This window comes from Mustela erminea, chromosome 1 (genome assembly GCF_009829155.1).
Source record: "Mustela erminea isolate mMusErm1 chromosome 1, mMusErm1.Pri, whole genome shotgun sequence".
NCBI classification, from domain to species: Eukaryota; Metazoa; Chordata; class Mammalia; order Carnivora; family Mustelidae; genus Mustela; species Mustela erminea.
This window is the reverse complement of record NC_045614.1, coordinates 213,548,485-213,573,335: the sequence shown is the minus strand read 5'-3', so window position 1 is coordinate 213,573,335 and position 24,851 is coordinate 213,548,485. Positions and strand designations below refer to the sequence as shown.

The following is a 24,851-nucleotide window of genomic DNA, read 5'->3' as shown; positions in this document are numbered from 1 at the left end:
TCCTGAACATTGTCAAGGACATGTCGTAGAGACTCTGAATTCTGTTCTTAAAAAGTGTGCTGATGCTCTTCTTTTAACAGGCAACAACTTGGCTAAGATTACACTTCAAACTTGATCTCACCTGTAGTTATGTGGTGCCTATGTTCTCTGTCTGGACTTTGCTATCTGCCCCATGTATGAATGGTTCAGTGGTCTTTTATGGACTTTTCTAGATTTTATGCATACAGTTAAGGATTCCCATTCCATGCTCCCTCCTTTATCAGATTTTTGCCACCCTCCAGTAACCCTGGTTCCCCTGGGCAACTACTCTTCTCTCCTGAGCCAGAATAATGGTTATTTTTTGTAGAAATTTTAGTTGACCTATGATACACCACAACTGCAATTGCCTTAGGGCAATGCAGAAAAGATGGGAACTTCCCCCATGTTTGTTGCTTCCTGTGAATTTCAACTCTCTTCAAGAGTTCACGTGCTTCCGTTCACTTTGTAGACTCCTTGGATAATTGATTTTATGTATTTTTTTCCCGGCACATATAGCTGTTATCTGTGGGAGGTTGAATTTGTTACCTCAAATAGAACTATTGTTTGTGTATTTTTTTATTTCATTGATTTCTGTCTTGTTTTTGATATTTCCTTCCTTCCATTTATTTTGGGTTCAATTTACTATTCTTTTTCTAACTTCTTGAGGCTAGAGTTTAAATAATTGATTTTAGGCCTTCCTTCTCTAGGATAAAGACCTAAAGCTACAGAATTTTCTTTGAGCACTCTTATTGATACTATCTTTATTTAAATTTTTGATAGTTTGTCTATCATAGATTTTTTGCATTAATTTTAATTTTAAAAAACATTGCTTCAAAATATTTGTCTGGATTACTTAGCTTTTCAGCACCCCTTACATTTAGCACACAAGGCAAATGTCTCATTATCTTAATTACACCCCACCCTAGTTTTATCAGAAGAACCCATGTTGAGTCACTTATCTAGTGACCCAAGGACTGGGAACAGCCCAGTTGCAAGGCCTGGCTCTGGAGATACAGCTGAGCAGTTGTGGACTGTTATCTAGAGCATGGTAAGTTTAGTCACTTGTCAGGAAAGCCTTCTGAGAGGTAGCAGCTATGCATTATGGGGAGTCAGTAGAGTGGCCTGGAGCCCTTATTAAGGATATCATAGACATTGTCAATAAAGTTGTTCATACAAGGCAGTGAGCAGACCTAGCAGGACTTGGCCAAGGACATCCCAGACAGAGGGAGAAGCATGACCAAAAGCCTAGAGGCTGGAAAGAGGAGGAAGCATGCAGGGAATTGTGCATGGTTCAGGAAGTTTGAAGACAGAGTTCAAAGCAAAGGAATGACAATGGGGGAGGTTATGAAGAGCCAGACCTCAGAAAGCCATCAATCCCATTTTAGGAAACATGATCTTTATTTTGAAGAGTCAGGTTTGATGTAAGGATGTAATATGATCAGATTTTACTGTCATCCGTTCTAGAGCAACCACCCTGAGTACAGCGTGGTGGGTGGATTACAAAAAGGAAAAAGGCTAGAGACAGTACAGCCGCTGCAAAACTTTTCAGAAAAATCAGACGAGGGAAAATGGTGGCCTGAATGAAGGGTGGAGTAATAGAATGAGAGCCATGTCAGGGGTGCCATGGGCAGGGACTGGCAATGGATTAGATGCTGGTGGAGAGAGATGGGAGAAGCAAGGTGGGTCTCAGGTTTCCAGCACTGGGGGAAGAGATGGTTTGGGAATGAAAGCATGTGTAAGATCATCATTCTCAGAACGTGTGATGTCACTTGATTCAGCAGAATGATGCAAGTGCAAGAACCTATCAGGCGTCATTTAGCTTCTATACTGTTGGTCCCTGTAGAGCTGCCTCCACTAAGTATGCCTTAATTGAAAGGAAGGTTTTTCCTAGCCTTTGTAGTAGGATACACAAAGAGCCAAAAAATTGCAGACACAGAATTATGAAATGCATCTAAAAATCAAGTACTTTCAAGTCTTGGGAAATCAGCAAGCTCTTTGTGATAGCAGTTGGGGTGGTGGAGAGCCCAGTGTATGATGAACTTGTAGAGGCTATAGCTAGTCTCTGACTATTTGAAAACCAGTGTCAAAAAGTCTTCCTGTGTATGAAGCAGTGGAAAGAATTCCCAGGAGGAAGACTTTTTGTTGTCTACAAACCCAAGAGCCAGAAACCCTCTTGGAAGGAGAGTCTTAAGAGTGTCTCCTGCCATAGCTTGCACACAGCTATGATCAAATCACCACAGAACACAAGAGGTCTGCTTGGTCTGTCTGTTACACAACACCATGAGAGTCAGGATAGTCAGTATAACTGCGGGGAGCCTTTATCTCATCCAAAGAGGAGAATAAGAGGAAGGTTGAGTATAGACAAGCTGGTGATGAAATCGATAGGAAAGAAGAATGCTATAGGTTGAATTTTCCCTTCAAAACGATATGTGGAAATGACAGTCTAAATTAACCCAAGGCTTACATTCCAGGATGCATGATTTCCATGAGCTTTCTCCAAATAAGTAAAGTACTTTTGAAAGAAAAAAAAATATGTATATGTGGAAGTCCTAATTCTTGGTACCTCAGAATGTGACTTTATTTGGAAATAAGGAATTACAATGGTAATCAAAACAAAATGAGCTCAATAAGTGGTCCCTAATTCAATATAACTTGTGCCATTAAAGAAAAGGGAAAGACACACATTGAGAAGAGAAGATATGAAGACACAGGGAGGGCATGTGAAGACAGGGCAGAGGTTGGAGAGGTGCAACACAAACAAAGGAATTTCTGGGGTTCTCCAAAACTGGAAGAGGTCAGGAAGAAAACTGTCCTACAGGTTACAGAGTGAGCTCTGATGACTGATTTCAGACTCATGCCTCCAGAACCAAGACAACAAATTTCTGTTGCTCTAAATCACCAACTCTGTGGCAGTTTGTTACTACAGCCCTAGGAAAAGAATATGAAAAGCTTGTCTCTTTCAGGAATCTGCTTTTAATTCCTTAGTGCAAGGAACGTTGTTAAATCAATACTAATGTGGAGGTCATAACACTCCAAGGACGTGGCTTTGTTATCAGGTGATTATTAAGGTGTTTGGCTTGGCTGAGCAAATATTTGGTGAAGCAAGGAACCACTTTTTCTGTCAGTGAATTACACAGCATATCTGGAAGGGTGTGGCTTGCCTCCTGGCCTCCCAGCTTTGCCTTAGGAGCTCTGAAGCATGAGCTCTGGTTTCCAGCTCTGACTTTTACTCAGGAGAAGTGAAGATATGATGGGCTATTGGGTCCTAACCAAGTCTACATTGACCCAGGTCCTGCTCACTTTGAACCCTTCTTTCTAGGGAGGAAGCCACAATATTTTACCCAGCTTCATTCCTATCTTGGGCTGCCTCTTTGTTCTGGAGTTCCAGCCTCAGGTTTTTTGTTCCAGAAATAAGATTTGCCTTGTTTTTCTTCTTCATTGGCTCCTTGCTAGGACAGGGTTCTGCTCCTGATTTGGAGACCCTGGGACTGGAGGCCTGCATCTGAAACTTCACTCCCTTGATCTCATCCTCTGTTGTGGATTCATACCACCCTTTCCTCCCATTTGCTCATGAAATGGTGAGATTTGCCCACCTGTCTTCCCTGGTGTCAGGACCCATCCATCGGAACTTCCTCCCACAGACCACTCCTAGGGACTGGCCTGTGATCTTGTGTTTCTAGCTTTTCTTGGTGTCTGGGTCCTGCTCACTCCCACCCCAACCCTGGTCATTTTTACAGTGGTGATGGGATTTGCTGGGGCCGGTCACTTGTCCCCGACAGGCCCCATTTACTCAGTATCAGGTTCCAGAGAGTTCTGCTGATTCTGTAGTGTTTGCTGATACCTACAAAACTGTCTTTGTCTCTTGCTCCATCAGCCAAGATCTTGAAGTGATTATACACCTTAGAGTTTCAGGGGCATATGAAGTTACTGAAGATCCCAGTATCAATTCTTTTTTTTTTTTTTTTTAAAGATTTTATTTATTTATTTGACAGAGATCACAAGTAGGCAGAGAGGCAGGCAGAGAGAGAGAGGAGGAAGCAGGCACCCCACGGAGCAGAGAGCCCGATGTGGGGCTCGATCCCGGGACCCCAGGATCATGACCTGAGCCGAAGGCAGAGGCTTTAACCCACTGAGCCACCCAGGCGCCCCCCCCCCCCCAGTATCAATTCTTACAACTCAGGTCTTTAGAACTCAGCAAAAAAAACCGGTTGGATATATACCGCCCCATCCACGGTAGTCAACTCTTGAGAAAAATCCCTGATGATTTGAGTTGCTGTTCTTCAGCATCAATTTGGCACTCATAGGCCAGGGCTGTGGTGACACAGCAGCTCAACCATGCGTTTGATTTCACTTGGCAAAAACACCTGAGGGCCAAGCAAATCCTGCTTTGCTCCAAAAACATCAACCGCTAAATTCCTCAGGCTCCTTCAGATGTCCCGTGAAAGGACCCACCCAGGATGCAGGATAGAGCCTGGGGAAGAAGACAGGTTTTCACTTTGGTCAATTCTGTGTTTTACTCCTGGCTCTATCACTTACTAGCTATGTAACTTTGGGCAAGTTACTTAATTTCTCAGAGCCTCAGTTTTATCTTCTGTAAAATGGGGATCCTAACAATGCTTACCTATGTTAGGGAGAAATGATGAAATTATTCATTACAACGGTGAATATAAAGAACTTTGAATCAAACGAGGTACATTTGCTTGGTCACCATGACCTTCCTTCGGGATTTTTTAATCCTGGCCACCGCCCACAATTCTTCAGCTGTTTGTCCCTACTTGGATGAGCAGCAGGGCTGTGGATTCTGTTTCAGTCTTGGTGAGTGGCACTCATACCCCTCTGTCCTTTCCTTCCAGGATGATTATGGGATGTCCTTTCTGTCTCCCAGATCCTTATCCTGTGTGCTCAACTCCTGAATAATGGGCCCCTTGCCACATGCTAGGAGTTCAACCAGAGTTCAACCAGACTCCCAGCCTTATGCTTTCCTGAAGTGATCCATTCTGCCCAATTTTGACCCACACCATTTGGAAATCAGCTCCATAATGACACTCTATGTTGTAAATCCAGGGGAATGTACATGAAAGCGGGAAGCAAAGCTATAGATGGCTGAACTGTCTTCCTAGGTCACACTGGATGAGCAGTGGGGTCCTTCTCCAATAAATTAGAGGTGACCAGACATGTCCATCACCGGGTATATAGTGGACTAGTAAATGTTCAACGTTGTTGAAGTGTTCAGAACCCTACAAGCATAGTATGGTTTATCCTCTGCAAAAGGATTTTAGGCATTTAGGCATTTATGCAAAAGGAAGAAAGGAGTCAGGGTTAGCATTAGGATTATTTTCTTTTCTTTAAAAAGGAAGGAAAATACATTCTTTCAGGTCCTGACAGATAACCCCATCTTCACAAGGTTTTAGGACCTACTCAGTCCCAAATTATTATAGTTGCTATCATTGGAAACAGCCTCTGAGCTGTCCAGGCAAATACTAGGTTTCTCTCCACCAGAATGTCACTGTGACACCATTACCATTCAAGGGGTGGCCAGAAGTCATGAAGCGTGTGTGTGTGTGTGTGTGTGCGCACGCGCACGCGTGCATGTGTGTGTTGTGTGAGCCAAAGAAGCATACTGACAATAGAACATGCTACAACATGCTTCACATGTAGCAGATCAGTCAGATGCACTGGGTGGAGGGGTAAGGAAAAGCACTCAATGTTCTGTGTTGGTGTAAAACTTGAGTCTGTTGTTTGTAGCAGACTTGTGGTAGATCTTTAAATCCTATGTCAAGGGAGTTTATAGGAAGGTGCGCTGTCAAAAGCAAGAGTTTCTGACAGACTCAGAAAGGCCAACTAAGAAATACAGAAAGTGGTCTTCAGGTGAAAATAACATTTGGGACACTTAGATATACTACAGGCTAAGCACTATAAGGGATATGTTAAATTCAAGTAAAGATATAGAAAACTTGGCAAAACAACTCAAATGAATAAGAATTTCCAGGAAGAATATGGACTTTCACATGAAACACTAAACCATTAAACTTGTTTGTCTGACATTTTTGAAGGCAGGTTACCAAAACCCAGGATTTCTGAGAAGAGAAATGACAGCTGCCAGGATGTCTTGTGTCCAGCCCAGAAGCAAAGTTTCCCATGCTGCTGTGACAAATGCCTGTACTCACTGCCCCAGGGGTCTGCTGTGGTAAAGGCAAAGCTATCTGATGTCTTGGACACGGAGAGCTCAATTCTTTGACCTCACAAGGGCAAGAAGATTCTTGAGATAATGGGGTAGTAAAAATATGGGTCTGAGAAATTCAGTGCAAATTGAAATTAATAAAACATTTCCTGCTTCTGAATCTCATTACTGTGTTCCAAATTACTGTGCACTTTCTGGAAAACATTTGGTTTTCTTGTCCAGACAGCATCCTCAAATTTGACTTCTTACTATATACACCCGTCTTCTTTATTTCTAACCATCACATTCTCGCTCAAAGAACAGTCTTGCCACCACTGAGAACATAGAGTGGATGGGCCAAGATTCCAAAGGAGAAAGTTCCCAAGAGACATCTGTTGCAGGTTTGGAGCCATGGATGCTACTCTGCTGTTTGTGTGTGTATGTTTTCCCTGCCAGGTGCTTCCAGGACAGTAGCCGTCCCCAGTGCCTATCTCTGCCGTGGGGCTTTTAAGTCGTTGTGTTGTTCCACAGTTACATCCAGACTGATGTCTCTAGTTACATAACCATGCGTTTTCTTTCTTTTAATCCATCAAAATAAAAAAGCAATGGAACATGAGGGACTTTGTTAAGGGGTGAGGTGCTGAAAGGATGTTGTTCAATAGTTGCTCAATCTTTAATCAGTGACAAAAGTGAAACTACTAGAGCATTTAGGCAAAAGGAAGAAAGGAGTCAGGGTTAGCATTAGGATTATTTTCTTTTCTTTAAAAAGGAAGGAAAATACATTCTTTCAGGCCCTGACAGATAACCCCATCTTCACAAGGTTTTAGGACCTACTCAGTCCCAAATTATTGAAGTTGCTGTCACTGGAAACAGCCTCTGAGCTGTCCAGGGAAATACTAGGTCTCTCTCCACCAGAATGCCACAGTGACACCATTACCATTCCAATGCAATGAAAAGAAACTCCAGACCATAAAATGAGCTTTATTGTACTTGCATTGTTTCACAGACTAGTGAGATTCCATATATAAACAGGAAAGGGAGGAGATACCTATGAAAACAAGAAATGCCTTGACGAATAGAGGTGTGGGTTTGGAGAATATGAAAGTAGGTGACATAGCGTACATATCCGTTCGTGTGAAATTTCCAACGTCCACCCGCATTAACTCAATCCTGAGAAATATAAGTCATGATTCTGCTTAAGCAAATCCAAGTGTAAGTCTGGTTCAAAAGTCAGAGGGAAGCAAGACACTCATCCTGTGGCATGGTATAGCAATCAGACGTCATGCTGTATGTAGCAAGAGACGAGGCGTGATCAAGATTTTGCTATGCACATACTGCCAGGGTTTATAAGTGGTGGGACTGTTTGCTTGTAAAATCTGCATGTCGTTTGAAATTTTGACCTCCATAATATTCTCGTGAATTTGATTGAGTGGTATTTTGGAGTGGGTCCTTTTGGAATGGAGATGTCTGTTTACCAAAGAATACTTTTTGTAACTTACAATTCCATGACACCCTACAGAAATAATTCTTCCAAAATAGATCCAAGTTGGCTGTTATCCTGCCTTCCTGTCCTGCCTGCTATTTAATACTCTGTCAGCACACAAACACAGCTTCCTCTGGTGATCTGGAAGTTTGTTTTTGTAAAAAGTCCCTGATATAGTCATGCTTCCTGTAATGATTTGATTTAATACAACATCCTTAATCTTAAGATTTGATTGCAGATGAAAGAATAGAGTTAAATTATGGTGAATGAAAAAGAAATCACTCTTTTGAATTCCCCTCCAATCACCTTCTTGGAAGCTTTTTACTTTTTTCCATAATATTAAGGACATTTGCAATAATAACAGTAATAGTAATGATAAGCTAAGAGGTCATATTTCCTAGCTCAGAGTCAACAACTTCTGTTACTTTATTATTATTATTATTATTATTATTATTATTATTATTTTAGGGAAATGTACTCTATAATCAATTGTGGTAGCTCCCTTGGAGTCTAATTTTGAGTGGATTCTGCCTTTACTTGAGTATTTTTGAGGGGTGAAACTGGGTATCTTAAGGGGGTAGGGAGGCCTGCATTCTAGATATGGTTTGGCCTTGAATGAAGTGGAGCCCTTGTGAAGTGAAGTTAACTATCATGAAGTAGGAACTGCTAAGCAAACCTTGGAGATGGACTTTTCAGCTGACTTCCCCAATTTTGGTGAAGGTCATTAGGAATCCACCCTAACCATGGGCCTGGTTCTCCAGCGGGGGTTGGGAGCCAGGACTTCTGTATACCCTGTGGCAGAGGACTTTGAACCCATCATTCAAGGCCCTTCTTTGATAGACAGCCTTGAGGAACATGCTGTTTCGCACTGCACAGGATGTATCGGGGCCCTCCGTGTTCTGCTGAAATTTACCTTTACGAATGGGGCAAGCCAGCAGAGTATCTTTCTAGAATACTCCCCTTCTTTATTACCACTTGTGTGAAAACTGTAGCTTCCAAAGGAAGGGGCATCTATTTGTTGTTCTTCTAGAGATGGGCATAGCTTGGGACTATGTGAGTACTCTCTGCAGGGCTGCCAGATTTAGCAAATAAAAATACAAGACATTTGGTTAAATTTGAAGTATTTTACTAATTGGCTGTGCAATTTTGTCATTTTTGTGGGGAGGGAGATGAATACAGAACATTTACGGCTTCTTAATAAAGTCCATACAGGACGCAGGACAAAAATCATTAAATACAAGACATATCCTGTAGACACAGCATGCCTGGCATTCTTCACTCTGGTATTGTCATTACTATGCAAAGTCACATGGCTTTCCCTACACACATGACGTCTTTGGCTTTTGTACTCCTGTATCAGCCTGTCCTTTGACTTCCACAATCAATTATTGTAATTTAATTAGGAATTAACTGCCAACTGCAATTACTGGCTGTTTTTTGGTTTTCTATTTCTTCTACACCAGCTACATACCAACTGAAACATAAAAATCTCTGTCCCCAAATTTTGGCTATCGGAAAGTTCCCAAATTACTAATTTGACTTAATTCTTTTTAACCCACAAGATAATTTGACTTGATAGGGCAGATAACAAAGATGAAGAAAAGCCAGGGAAGTACACATTAAATAGAAAGGAAATTGAGCTCGGCAGAACCAACAGAAGATGAAAGTGAGGTGAATGGGCTGAAGACTTATTTCTGACTCCTGTTTCTTTCTCAGTAAGTATTCAGAGGAAAACTTTGGGGGAAAAAATCGGACTTAAGCCAACAGTGTTTCTTTTTCTTTCTTTCCTTTTTTTTTTATTTACTTATTTGAGAGAGAGACAGTGAGAGACAGCATGAGCGAGGAGAAGGTCAGAGGGAAAAAAGACTCCCCATGGAGTTGGGATCCCAATGCGGGACTCGATCCCGGGACTCCAGGATCATGACCTGAGCCGAAGGCAGTCATCCAACCAACTGAGCCACCCAGGCACCCCAAGCCAACAGTGTTTCTTAAAGGCTAAGAAAATTGCTATCCAGAAGCCCAAGGAGGGGTGGGCAGCCCATTCTGATTAAAGATGAACTGAAGTTCACAGAGGGTTAAATGTAGGCAGTTAATCAATTAGGAGAGGAGTGAAATGTTAACTTTAGACTTTCAGTATATCTTCCAGGAGGAAGAAAACTAGGTGCATCTTGGATTTATCCAGAATCAAATGCTGGGATTCAAGTGCGACCGCAGAATATGGAAATCAGGACTTGAAATGCTAACATTTCATTTTAAAGAATACCATCCCAGAAAGCTTGAATAAAATAACCTACATTCAAAATGACTCGCTTCAAATGTTTACCAGGCAAAGAGAAGTCGAGAGAGAATGAAAAACCAAGACTGAGGGATTAGCAGTCTTCATCATGCCCATGGTCAAGTGCCTGACCCTTTGACTGCAGTGACAAAATACAGAATCAAGCCCGAAAGGTAGGATGATAGTTTACGGAGCTCCCAGTGCAGAGGACTCATGCCTTCCCTGCTTTTTGCATCTCTTTCCTTCTTTCTCCAGATACGAGTGCTGAGGATCCAAGGGAGAGAGAGAATCATGCAGGAGTAGAAGTGTCACTTCTTCAGATCTTAATTTACTTTTAATGGTATCAAAATCACCATCAATTTAAAAAGAAAATTCAATTCAAAAAAAAATCTAATAAATCGTCATTTAAAGTCTTCTCAAAATCTGGTCCACTTGTTCAGGGCATTTTTCACTTTTCACCAGTTATTTTACATATCTGGAGTCTTGTCTGGTACTGTAATTCCCCGCTGCGTGAGAAAGAGAACAATATGTGACTGCACCCAGACTCCAAAGGTGGCTTCTTGGGAGGATCAGTGAGTGAATCTTGACTATGCTGTCTGGGACCATTGGCTACCAGGTACCATGCACGTATAATACATTTTCTTATTGAAATAAGACACAGCTTGCAGACTACACTGATGTGCTGCTATTTACCTTGTGGTTTTTCAAATGGAACATGACATTTTTGAATGGTCTCCCTGAGAAGGCCTGATGCATTGGAGATGTTTCAAAATGCAAAAGCCTTTTTGGGTCAACAATATTCCATTAGTTTGATTACTTCTTAGTTAGGTGTTGAGCAAGCATCTGTTTCAGTCAAAAGACTTCCAAATGTAATCAAATGTTTGCCATCTAATATCTTTTGTTAGTATGTTAACACAAGAGTATTGTGTATAAAGAAATAATAAGTAAGGAAATGCTAACTTTCAAACCAGATGCAGGTTTAGGACTATTTACAGAATATAATATTATAATATGATTTATTGACTTGTACAAGTATTGGCTTTTAAGATACTGCATATTTGTTTTGTGTATAGTGCAAAAGATCAAATGATCAAGTCCTCCAGATTTGGCTGAAGTAGATATGCTAAATGAATAAACAAAAGCTTTCTCCATCTCACACTACATCAGTGTGCCAAATGCAATGTAAGTATGCAAGATTCCTAGTCTTGATCACATTCAAATTAGCACTGATGTAAATCCTGTGTAAGGAATTTAATAGCACAACAGAAAGCCTGTAAACATGCCTGTGGCACTATTTTCCTGTCGATTATAGCACAAGAGACAATAAAAAAACCACATATAATAACTAAAAGAGCTAATGTCTAACTAAACTAACATAATTTTTTTAAGAAATTGAAACAATCTGCCATTAAATTATCAACAGAAAGAGAGAAAAAAGTTCCTGAATAATAAAAGAAAAAGCTTCTCGTGCTTTGAAATGGCCCCTTAAGCCTCTAGAACTAACTCTACTCCTGTTGTTCTGACACTTGTGTTAGACATTTGGCTCCAGGTCAGAGGTTCCAGCCACACCTTCTCTTCCGTGGAAGGACGTTTGAAACTGCGGTAGCCTAAATATATGACCACGTTAGCTATAATCCGTAGTATCCTTTCACTGAGAACCTGCAGTCAAATGTTCTACCACTGAGCCAAACCCTCTTTCACTGATAACCTGAATCCAGATTAATTTCCCCGTTTTCTCAGAGCCCCAGCATCCCTATTTTTATAGAATAAAACATATGTGAGTATATTTGTTGAGGACTTGCTCTCTTAATTGCAAAATTCTTCCAACTTCCACAATTATGCTTGAAAAGCCAGGATGTGCCTGCATGTCTGTGTGTGTGCCTGTGTGTACATGTATGTGGGCTCCGGAGTACGCCTGTGCAGTGCCTACCCACCTACAGTCACATTCTTTGTGAGTGAATACGCAAGTCTGTCCTGGTCTGAATGAAATGAGAATTCGCCCTTTATACATTCAGCCAATCCCCACCCATGCATATTCTTTGCCCTAAAGAAATGTGGCACCTGGCCCCTAAGTTCTGCCAAGAGCAAAATGTTACCCTGTTCCAATCGGTTGCATGAGATTTATTTAGATACTGAGGGCGTTCTTTACATATCATCAGATTACCAAACTTCGTTCATGCTTCAAGGAGTCATCAGTACATGAATTCCTCAGCTCTTCTTGGTCCTTATGGCCCTGTTCAACCTTGTAGACCTCAACATCTGAGCAAATTTCCAGTTGTAATGCGACTTCATTTTTCTTTTGTGCTCACTATAGTCAACAAACATGTGCTTAGCATGAGTGAGACAACCATGACTCTCAAGAAATTGTTTTCAATCTTGGGGTATCGGGGGCAGTTCTTTGGCAAACAATGCATTTTAACAGACAAAGAATGGAGTGACTGACAACAATATTGGCCCGTAATAATAAGCTGAAGAAAGAGGGACAGGTCTGGAGGCCATGTGGGTTTGGGACCCAGAGGATGCTGTGGCTTCAGAAAGTTCCCTTGAAAACCTTCCAGAGTGGACACTCTCCAAACTTTCATTTGTGTACAAATGACTAGGAGGTCTCGTGAATGTGCAGACTCTGGTTCTCTAAGTCTGGGTGGGGCCTGAGAGTCGATACTGCTAATTAGCTCCCGGATGATGCTGAGGCTGCGGGTTGTACGCCACATTTTGAAAAGAAAACAGAAAATTACTGTGAACAAAAAAGTCCACTCCATTCGTATATATTTTCAGAACTATCAACTCCTGATTTGTTCAATTTCACTCTGTACAATTAAATCTGATGAAAAACCGGTAAGAATGGAAATATTTTTTTTTGTGAGTACAGAGTCCCCTTGACTCTGTTACCAGATAGCCTCCATTAAAGATAGCATTTTCCTGCTTGAAAAGAGGGTATTGTAAAGAAATGACATAAAAGGATATGAACTTTCAACATTTCACATTTCACAACATTTCAACTTCCAGCCATAACGTCTTTGAAAATTGTTTTGAATAAATACCTTAAGTTATAGCTGATATGCTGCATAGAAATGCATATCCTTTCAACACCAGCATGGCTAAATGTCTGTCCACTGGACATGACATTATTTTAATTGCCCTACACCAAGTTTTTGAAACTATAGCCCCATTTTAGAAAGTAGGAATTTTGAGAGTTTGCTTCAGACAAAGCCTTTTAAAAAGGGACCTTCTCAAAACTGGAAATGCTTGCTTAAGTGCCAGGTCAAAGGGAAAAAATGGATTTTGTATGTCTGTATAGTTTTTTAGAAAGAATCCACACATTCTCATTTGCACAGTGACCTGTGTCTTCAAAGGGAGCTCCGACATGGAAAGAGCTCACAGAGTTAAACCCGGGGCAACCACCACCATCAGACATTGCTCTGTTGTAACAGAAGAGTTCTTAGTTCCCTTTCCCTCAGATCTTCCTGCCTGTACTTCTCCTCAAGTTTCTGCTTCTCAGAATCCGCACAGTAGAAGGTGCAATCCGGGCTCTTTCGGATCTGTTCAAACTGACTGAAATCAGCCACGTACTTTCCATTTTTTGAGAGAGAAACCACAGGCACAAACTCAAAGCCCCAGTAGATCTCCTCTGGAATATAAGATGTGCGGCTCTGGCAGACTGCACTGGTGGATTCCACAGTGGCATTGAGGAGGACCACGAGTTCAAACTCCTTCTCCTTCAGGTTTTGGGGTGTGAGATCTCTCAGGGGGCTTGTCTCATCCAGTACGTGGTAGAATGTCATTGGCAAAATGAGGAAGGGGCTCTCTGAAGAGGAGTCCACGTGAAATTTGACAGTGGCTTGGTTGAGAAGAATCCGTTCCCCCTCTTTAGTGACATGGGTCTGGAGGAGCTTGCCGGAGAGCTGGCACTGAATCAGAAGGCTCTTCCTCATGTTGGCCACCTGAATCACCAAGCAGAGCTTCCCATTCTGCTTGGTGATGACGGCACAGTGGCTGAACTTGATGGTCTCCGCCCGCTTTTTGGGTCTGGCAATCTTGGCCAGAAAGGTGCCCGTGATGAAGATCTCAATCAAGGTTGTGATGACCAACTGAGCAACCAACAGGAAAATAGCATGAGGGCATTCCTCCGTGATGGAACGGACTCCATAGCCAATGGTTGTCTGGGATTCCAGGGAGAAAAGAAATGCTCCAGTGAGAGAGTCCACTTTCATGATGCAGGGAGTGTGATTTGAAACATCCTCCCTTGGTTCTAAATCACCATGAATAAATGCAATGGCATAGTAGATCACTCCAAAAAGGAACCAGGTCATCACAAATGTGGCAGCAAACAGGGTGAGCTTGTATCTCCACTTCATGTCAATGACGGTTGTCCACAAGTCTTGAAGATAGAGTAAGTATATGCCATCCACTTTGTCGATTCTCACGTTGCTGTGCCCACTCTTGGACATGACCCGGGGTCTGTTGTTCTTGAGTCCGGCTCCTGCCGTGTGCTTTGCCAGAGGAGCACTGGACATGCTGATGTGAATGGCGTCCATTGTCAGGGTATTGGGACCACCTAAGGAAATGGCAAAGAAAGATGTTCCTTACTGTCACATGTAGCAGAACATCCAGAAAACAGAAATAGGATAATCCCGTGAAATATGTAGGGAAGTATATAGACTTATATAAGAAAGGAGAATTTGGAAGGCAAGACTAGTCTACTAGTACATGAGGAAGACAGTAGGAGTGAGTAGCACGGACTCCAATTTATTTGCTGTGTGCCCTGGGGGAAGCTATTTAAGTTCTCTGGATCTCAGGCCCCTAATCTGTAAAATGGAAATACAACATATTCCTCAGGTTTTTGTGATGGTTGAATGAGATAATAGCTAGAAAGTGCTAAAACAAAGTGTTATGATCAAAAAATGATGCCAGCCTTCTCGTTGCGAGATCACATTCACACGCATCTACCCCAGTGAGGATTATGAATATTTATGTATAGCTGGATAGCACAGATTTCCAGTTTCAGAAAATTTAAAAATAAGTTGTCTGAGCATAGGGTTGGTACTGATATAACTAAAATGTACCATCTATAAGACGGTTTTGATATCACAATAGAGAATATTAATACATATTTTTATTAATACATATTTTATTTATTTTATTAATACATATTTTATTTATTAATACATATTTTATTTATTTATTTGACAGAGAAAGAGAGATCACAAGTAGGCAGAATGGCAGGCAGAGGGAGAGGGAGAAGCAGGCTCCCCTCTGAATAGAGAGCCTGATGTGGACCTCAATCCACGACCCTGAGATCATGACCTGAGCCGAAGGCAGTTGCTCAACCAATTGAGCCACCTGGGCGCCCTGAATATTAATACATATTTTTAAAACTTTGGTAATATTGTATAACTTTTAAATACTTACATTCTCTGTAACGAAAATTCATTTCCTCCCCAAACCCATGAATAATTTAGAATCCATAACCTCCCTTAGTTCTTGATGACAATGGAAAAGACTAAGTTATCAACCAACCAACACAACAAACACATAGTAAATAATTACACATTATTAATACCTTGGCTGATATGTTGGTTATCAAAATGTCATATTAGGTATGACATTTAGGTGTGTCACAAAATTTCTGCCTCACTGCTTTAGAACTGACTAGAACTAACATAGGAATCTCTTGTAAAAATCTAAAGAACAGGCACCCGACATTGTGGCAGAACAGACCCACCTAGAAGCTGGGCTTGCACGCTGAGTCCCAGGGAATGCTCCCTCCTGCATCAACAGATAGGAACAAGCTGGGCGTGAGGCTGTACATTCCCTTATACTACCTGCCTGGTGACTGAAATCAGTCACCCTACATTCTTTGAAAAAGATAATGTGAGTGATTACAGGGTAACTCTACCTGGTTGGCATTTTTTTCATCTCTTTGGTATTTTAAGGATAAAGGAAAAATCACCCATTTAAAAAGGAACTGGATACAGTGGTCTGTGATTCATGCAATAATCTTTGCTGTTAGAGCAGCATTACCTCAATAGGAGTTTTGGAAGTAATCCTCTGGGCAAACCCTTTCAAGGAAACTGAAACCATCCATCAGAGGCTAACACTTCTTGGGGATGCAGGAGTTGTTGCACTTTTTTATTTTCCTGTTATATTAAGAGCGTGTCATTTACTGAATGGCCTTTGAAATGATTTTTTTTTTTCTTGGAAAGGAAAGTTACCTTTTCATTTTCATTGCAAAGAAGGACCTTAAGCTCTTCACAATTTGTTTTTCTTGTTGAAGCCTAACCACTTATTTGGAGGTCAATTTAGAAGAAAAATCCAGGATATACCTGATGAGCATAGGCTTTTATCAGCTCCTCGGCAGCAATTCTCAGTAACTAAGAGGAAAGTGCCCACCACGAAAGCTTGGGAACAAAACGCCATGCCGCCATGCCCAAACGCCTAGTCAAGCTCAGAACAGGAGCAACGCCAAAAACAAATGCAGCTTATGTACAAGTAAACACATGCACTTTACAAAGACAGAGAGAAACTGCTAGGGGAAAGTGCATGCCATTCAATCCATGGAAATAAAAACAGAGGCTTAACTTTTCAAGTGTGAGTGACACATGAGTGTCCTGCGGCATGAGAGCAAAGCTCCAAGCTCAGCTGTCTGCCAGATTCTGGAAAACTTGGCCCTGTTTACACGAAAGCAATGCTATGAAGCTTCTGTTCTAACCTCTCTTTAAAAGGGACAATGTGCCAGGCTGGGGATGAGCTGGATCTTTTCCCTCTTTTTGCTGAAAGCTCTTTTGTTGCATTTCTGCATGTCTGGTGTTGGAGGTAAGGACGCCGAGAGCTACCCAAGATTGGAGGGTCTTAAAGGGGGAACAAGACCTCGAGCCTCTGGGCGGAGGTCTCGGTGTTAGCAATCCGTCTGCGGAAAAGAGTGGCTGGTGGACCACATTAAAGGGTAAACACCTTTTCCCTCCCTCTCAACACCCTGTGCCCTCAGACTTCACTACCTTGTCACTCCCTCAGCAGGTCAGAAGGCGTCTTCTTCAAGGCAGGTGGGACGTCCTTGCTCTCCTTCACCCACCTGGCTACCATGGGATTCTGCTTCTGCCTGAAAGAAAGAGGGACGTGTGGAGTTCCCAGGTGTTTACAAAGAGACTGACCCGGTGAAACTGACCCTTAACCGTCCCCCCGCACCCCCAGGGCTAGGGCCCCAGCATTCACCTTCCAATCCCTGATAATCTGGCATGGTGCCCAGAATAGACTAATGGCTCAAGAATTGTTTTAAGAATTAAATTGCAGTCCCAACCATAGCCCTCCCTATAGAATTCCCACCCTCTGGAGGGAGCTCGGTAGCAAAACACCCTGGAAAGAGTGGGTTAACTCACCCCCATTGAGGCCCACTATCAACTGACCGGCAAACAGGGAGGCAGGAAGGGGAAGTGCAGGGGAAGTAAACAGTGAGCATTGGAAGGGAAGAGTCTAGAATATTTTTACCGCCTGTGGAAATGCATTATTACTGTTGAGTCACAGAACATCAGCGCTGAAACGATTGTCAAACCCGAGGCATCTGACACACAGTTTTCAAACAAAGAGATAGACCTGCGAAGTTGGAGTGATTGGTCTGCATCACAAAGATGGTTCAAGGCAGGAAGAATAAGGTCCAGTCTTTAAAAGCTTCTCGGCCTTTTGGCTAAGATCAAGTGTAAAAGCTAGACCAGCACGCCAGAGTGCTTGTCAGTACACCACAACTGCCTCTTTAGCCTCCAGGGTTTAATGTAATCTGTTCTCAATTCAAAAGGTTGTTTCGCCTTCTGCTTTTCTGGAGTACTTCTTCCTAAGACAGATATCTGTAGATCTCCACACATTTTTGTCTGCCTTAGACCCAGGGGTATACATACCCTCCACACTTGCTTTCTGATCCACCAGTTATTGTAAATAGTTTACAATAAGTGCTCTCTGATTGTGCCAAGAGTGCCTGTTACCAACCTGGGTAGCCTCTCACACACTTGATTCCCACAGTGTGTTCACCATGTTTGGCCAATGATCTCTTAATCATTTGCATCTGCATCTATTATCACGGTAACCACCATCTGTGAAGGCCCAGCATGGCCTTCTTTGCACCCATCAATCTTACCTGTATGCGTTATCATTTACAATTCGTCATTTGCTCTGAAGGTACAGTATTGTGTTCTGCAGCAGAATTCCTTCATGAAGTCTATTTCATTCATATAATTTTATGTTGCTGCCTTGGATTGTTTTCCTTAGTGATTCTGCAATCTACCTGGGTTCACTTCTAAAATGTTAAGAAATAAGAGCAGCTTTCAAAAGTGAGGGATGGAAAGAAACTGAAAGATACGCTCCTCTTAATTCCCCTGTCCTAATCCCACAAATAAGCACTATTCCATACAAGCCAGTGTAGTTTTCTTTAGCCTCTGGATATTGTATTTATTTCTCCAGTTTTCACTATATTGTTCCAAACTGTGGGTGGGATTGTAACCTTAGAACGGTGATATCTGTATTACAGTGAAGTTCTTGAAACTACTGAATGGAGAGGTCAACATTCCTCTCCTACTTCAAGCCAATAACACACACACACACACACACACACACACACACATACACGGAATGAAGTCATTTATTGCCTGTGCTGTGGAGCATTTGTTTTCTGGAGATAAAGGAAAGGAAAACATAGTTTTGAAACAGATCTAAACAGTAGGTACATTGAAAAGGGTATTTAGCTATATGAAGAATTACACTTCCAGTCTTGGGGACAAAACAGTGAGAAGAGGAAAATGAAAGGGAGTCCCCATCATTTCCTCAGAGAGGAAAATTTCTATCAAAGAGGAGGGTCCTATGAGAATGGATGATCAAAGAAATCAGCCACACTGACCTGGGACATTCTGTCCTATCAGGCAGAAATCAATCTACAAACGATCCAGAAAGCCACTGACCAGTTAGAAGCAATATGCATGCAAATAGTAAGCATGAATAGAGTCAGAATAGAGTTGGAAGTGGTCCGATGTGGGAAAGATGCAGATGAATAATAACAATGACAATAACAAGATAAAGATGGAGAAATTATAATTATCATCATCATCATCAATAGATAAGCCTACAACACGGGGTGCAGCCATTGTATGCAGTGCCCTCCATGCACGAACTTAATTAACCCTCATGACAACTCTAAGAGGCAAATGCCATCACTAACCCCATGATGAAAACACAGGCACCAAGAGATTAAGCGACTCACCCAGGCGCTTAACAGCTGGCATGTGGTAGCAGTGCCCCTGTGAAGCTCCCATGCCTGCACTCTCTGCCCCCTTGAGAAAGTGCTGAAGCTTCAGAATCACTGGGAAGGGTCAGAGTTTCTCATTTCACTAGGTTTGGGACAGATCCCAAGAACTTGCACATCTAACAGCTTGCAGGTGATGCTGCTGCTCCAGGAACACACACATTGAAAACTACCACACTGTGATATACAATTCAAATAATATCAAGAGATTTTCCCCTCTTGAGAAGAACCCTTGTCCCCTCATTGTCCCCGAGCATTCCAAAATAACACTGTTGCACATAGGTACTGAAAACGTCTGTTCACTTTCAGGAATGTCCTGTCTCTACCATCCTCATAAGTAAATGCCAACTACCTAGTGGGCCAGTGGTAAGAATTGATTTTTTTAAAGCATTAAAGAATGATTTCCCCCCCTCCTAGTTAGTACAACCCACTGATTTCCTTCTAAACACTTAGTGCTCTGTTGAGTCAAATTTTGGGAGTTTTTAACTTGCCCATCATGATAAAAAAAAATCATTCTGTGTTCCCTGGTAGGCAAAAAAAATAACTAACTCCCATCTACAGAAAAATTGCTAATAAGAAAATAGGGAGGCAGCAGAGCTTGTCAGCCAAAGCTCTAGTGACATTATCCTACCTACTTGCAAAGGGGTAGGGAGGCATGAAGTAATGAAATCAAAACCAAACTCTAACTTTGGATTTCCAGATTGCAATTTGAGGGGACCTGACTTTAAAGCTCTACCAAAACAGCTTTTTGTTTGTAAGAAAAGTTGCTTCAAAAGTTTTCTTGGACATCAAATATTTCTAACAAAACAGTTTTTGCATGATCTGTCTCTTGGCTATGAATCTAAAATACCTGGATTAAATTTCACTTTAAGGAACCATGGGTTTAACTAGTAAGTAGAAAAAAGAAATGCTCGACAAGAATGCACTTGGGGTTCACTGAACTCAAAAGGTTTAAAAATAATTGAAAATAAAATCCATGAGGCTTGGCTCTCCTTTCTTTGGATCCTGTGACTGTGACCACACAAATACATGTGCTGGGACCTTTGGCTCTGGCCTCATGCCATACTCTTCCCTGCCCTTCAAAGCAGTCGACAACTCTCTTCAGTGGCTGGTCTGACTGTTCCTAATGCAGTCATCAACTCCACCCATGTCAGCTGAGGACATGGTTGACTTTGCCCAGGTGGCCTCAGAAATGGGCATGTCTACCGAAAAACAAGAATGTGGACAAAGTTGACGCTCAGCAGATTCCGAAGGGTGGCTCTTTGGTTCTTCTCTGTCGAGGAAATGGCTCTTTTCTTCTGCGAACCCGTTTTCCCCATCAGGCCATTGAGGACTGAGGTGGCTGAGAGGAATGACAGCTTCCGGGAAGCCGTGGAATTGTTCCTTCTTGTCCATAAGAATCTTAATGATCTGAAGGGAAGCACCCGCTGAGATGATGGGAAATTTGTTACTGAGTTTCTTCCATCTCGCTCTGTGTTTTGATGTTAAGAATGTGGATCCGAACTGACAAAGCTAGAATCATTGTTGGTTGTTGTAGCCGATTGTGGCTTCCAGGTGTTTGTGCTTTCCTCTGCTGGGTCCATCTACAAGGAACAGTTCCCTGATCCTAGGAGTGAAGGGGTGGACAATCTGTTTTCATCCTTTTTTGTCAGATGTAGTCATGTGACTGTGTTGGCTAATAGGGTGTGAGCTGAAGTGACTCACGCCACACCTGAACAGAGGTGTCAAACTTGTGGCAGGGTCTCGGGTGGCTTCAGATGGGCTGTTCCTTCTTCTGGGGAATGGGGAGTAGGAGGCACCTGCAGGCGAGCTGTAGCTAAGCCAAAGCTGACTTGCAATGACAAAAAAAACTGGTTGTCACTGAATTCTTGGAAGTGATTGTTACTGAGGAAAAATCTAGTGAAAGCCTGACCACAGGGACACCCTTACTACATGTTTTTGTGTCTTGGGGTTATATGCCTGATCTAAAAGTTACTGTATTTTAAAGGAAATATGGAAAATTTTGAAATACCCTAATGTAAACTTTAAATATTGGTCTATGGCTAAGCACTAAATAGAAAAAGAAACCCAAATCTACAAGATTCAAGTAGGGAGAAAGATCTGCCTGACCGCTAAGACAACATAGAAAAGGCAAATAAATTATCTTTAAATTGCTTCTAAATCAACATTTGTGTTTATATTGACAAGACAACTTTTCAGGGTGAGATAGAGGGGCCATAGATGTCATCACTCTAATATTCTGTTGAACAAGAGGCCTTTAGTTAAGGTGATGAGAGACACACATTATCATTATATGAGTGAAAGCTTTCATTCGGGAAGGGGATACTTAAAAGGAACTTCCCAAAGCAGTTACAGACAATATGGTATTTCATTCTTTCTACCTTGTGAAGAAAGTATTTTCTCAATTTTCTAAATGAGGAAATGAAGCCTAGAGAGTTGAGATAATTCACACATGTTCATAGAGTTAGTCCACGGAAGACCTTGTTGGCAAGACAAATCTGTCTGTCTCTATAGCTGTGTTCCTTTCTAGCCACTGTGCCCCTTGGTCATCAAATTCAACTAACAAAAATCGTCTCTACTCATGATGAGCTTTGATGCAGGATAAGGTAAGTTCCTGTTCACTCCATGTGAGTACCCATTACAGAATAAAAAGTTATATTTGTTTTATTGTTGATACTATGCCAGACCTTATAGAGGTATCATCTATTAATTCTCACATCGATTCTGAAAGAGATACTGCTAATTTTGGATTCCAGGTTAGGAAACTATGATACAGCACAAAGATTGTTTGAGCCTGTACTCTATGTCTCTAATCTCTAAGCCATGACTTCTCTAACTTCAAAGGGCATCAGAATCTCCCAGAGGTCTTGGACATGAGTGGGCCCCACCCAGAGTTTCTGATTTGGTAGGTCTTGAGTAGAGTATGAGAATCTGCATTTCTAATGTGTTTCCAAGAGATGCTGACCCTGCTGTTATTGGGAACACTCTTTGAGGGCATGATCTGCACTATGCATCACTTAATGAATTATAAAAATACGTAGAAATTCACAAGCACATAAATTGGGTTGTCTCCAAATTCAGTCTCATTTCTTTCAAAGAAATGGACCCTTTGATGTAAGAAAAAAGAGAAAGTCAGTGGGGTTAAATATACAAGTAGGATAGATGCCTGGTAGGGTTTTCGATTGCCAGAAGTGTCCTAGGGGATAGAAGTTCAGGCACATTAGTGAGGGGAGAAAATGAGAAATTTGGGGGAAAAGGAAAATTTTCTTCCCTGGATGGTGGGTATCATCCTAGAGTGGATTTTAGGGTTCCTTGGCCAAGAACATCAGAGGCCTAGGGAGTGAACCTGGACTCTCTCGCCGAGGGAGCTGGAGTTAGAGGGTCTTAGGTGTCCTTTACTGAGTCTCCCCCCAGGTGTGTGGTACAGGCATTCCACAAATAAAGGGATTTGTACTCTGGTGATTTGGGGACACTGTGCCTGTGAAACATCCTAACAGCTCACAGTCCGCACCCACTAGAGATGGACGCCTCCTGGTTGCATACTGCAGGGTCTGAGAAGTCCTGCACAACAATTCCCGGCAATTACATAACATTGGAGAACACTTTGGGGAGTGCTGATCCAGTCTAAACTCTGCACTTTGAACCTGGAAGAAAAGAGGACCAAAAAGTTGTGTGACTTGTTCAAGGTCACTGTAATAGTGGCAGGATTGGGGGAGGAAGCAAGGCTCTGTGCTTCTCAGTTCGTTTGACAGGCAGGTATCTGTGTTTGTTGTCATGAAATACCTTGAGATGAGCTCTCCATCTCACTGGATACTGATGACAGGGTATCATAGAGAGGGTGAACCTTTCCCCCCAACAACTGCAGCATCAGCACCACTTAGAAGCTCATTTAAAATGCCAATTCTTAAGTTTCACACTTCAGCTATTGAATTAGAAGCTTTGCAGATGCTGCCCAAAACCTGTCTTAAAAAGAACCCAACTGCCCAAAGGATTATGTGGCCAGAGTTTGTCAGTGATGCCTTGGTGGGTTGGCGAGGTCTTCCTTTTGGAAACCAAGGAGTATTCCTTTAAAGACAAATCCCACATTTTGCATTGCATGTGAGTGTCTGATGATCCAATTTGCCTCTGTGGTCAAATATTTAGACTTTTCTCTATGTTTCCATTCCATTATTATTGTTTCAAATTCCATAAGTACTAAAAAAAATCCGTTTCCATCTCTAAATGTGGTTTTCTTCGTTATACCCTTTCTTCCTCAATGCAGATTCTTTTTTTAATTTTTTTTTAATTCTGTAGAACATCAACCTTTTTCTACTCGGCAAAAACAAGTTTAAACAGACACAGGGTTCAACAGGAGACTCATTTTCCATTTTCCATGGCAAAGAATCTGAGCCCTGGAATAAGGCAGAGGTATCATTTGCAGAATATTTTTGTAAAGACAGTTTAATTTCAAGCCCTTTATTTGTGAAAGAGCTGGCTAACCTAAATGAAACATTGTACATCTGTCTGTTGTTACAAGTGACCAACTTCAGCTGAACGTTATTACTTAATAACAGCTAACTTTCCTATAGAGTAAGAATGTGCAGCAGCTAAACAGCAAATGGAAATTTCCTTTGGTTTACCACCCTTGATCTCTCCGTGCTCCAACATGTGAAGAACTTGGGTAATAAGCATACTCTCCCCTCTAATCACAGCATGGCTTGGACATGCATTGTTGTGGAATGACTGGTAAAACAGGAAAATTTATGTCTGAGGGGGGGAAAAAAAAACCCAAAGCGAATTGTGTTGCATTAGCTTCTCTAACAACATTGCCCCCGATTTTCTCATCAGGGAAGAGATTTCTTTAACTAGCTCATGGACACTCACTATTCTTGTCTGGATTAGTTCAAATGTAACACAGAGATGGTGGCTCAGCGTTGTCCCCTTCAGATTTTAGATAAGGAGAAGAAAAGGCAGAGCATTTGGGTTTGTTTGAATGTAACCTGGAATGAATCAGAACGGAAGGCATCTGTTTTTGCAGACAGTGCTTGCAAGTATTTTGTTTGGTGTATTCTGTTTAATAAAACTCAAATTGAGCATAGTTGGAGCATTAAAAGAGGAAGAGAAAAACGGGAAGCAAACCAGGATGTTCGTTTTCCCAAACCTTCATCTCCCTGCTTGAAAAGTCGCTTGAGACTAGAGCACTGTGCCGTTACAATGTATCATTATATAATTTGCAAAATTTCAAGTTGATCTTCCCCTTAACAAATCTCTCAGTCACCAAGACATTGGATCGGCCACCTTTAACCTCTCACGTCTTGCTTTGCCTCACATTTATATTTTTACTCTAATAAAGGCATAGAAATATAGAAAGAGTATCACATTATAAATATACATACCAATTTCAGGCTGGCTTGTCTTTCCGGCTGCAAGCTGACTACTTTTTCTTCTGCTTAGAATTAATTTGGAATTGTTGGTCTCTATCAATTAATGATTTACGGACTTTGCTGTGATTCACCTGGACACAAGAGTGGAATTCTTGTCCTTGGTGATTTCCATGCTTATTATTACCATGATTGGAATCTCATCTCAGAAAAAGGAAATTCGGACTTTTGCTTGATTTGGAACCAGGTTATTTAACAATGGGACGAGTGTCAAA

At 41.7% G+C, this 24,851-nt stretch overlaps 1 protein-coding gene across 1 annotated transcript in view; it reads right to left on the bottom strand.

Moving 5' to 3' along the window:
- Window positions 1-12,036: 12,036 nt before the first annotated feature.
- Window positions 12,037-24,851, bottom strand: part of KCNJ15 (potassium inwardly rectifying channel subfamily J member 15) — a 42,775-nt gene continuing 29,960 nt past the window's right edge. The window contains exons 2-3 of the mRNA XM_032354987.1: window positions 16,932-17,032; window positions 12,037-14,491 (exon numbers count right to left, since the gene is read on the bottom strand). Of these exons, the coding sequence (XP_032210878.1) occupies window positions 13,344-14,471 (1,128 nt within the window). The 5' untranslated portion in view covers window positions 14,472-14,491; window positions 16,932-17,032 and the 3' untranslated portion in view covers window positions 12,037-13,343. The remainder of the gene's footprint in view (window positions 14,492-16,931; window positions 17,033-24,851) is intronic.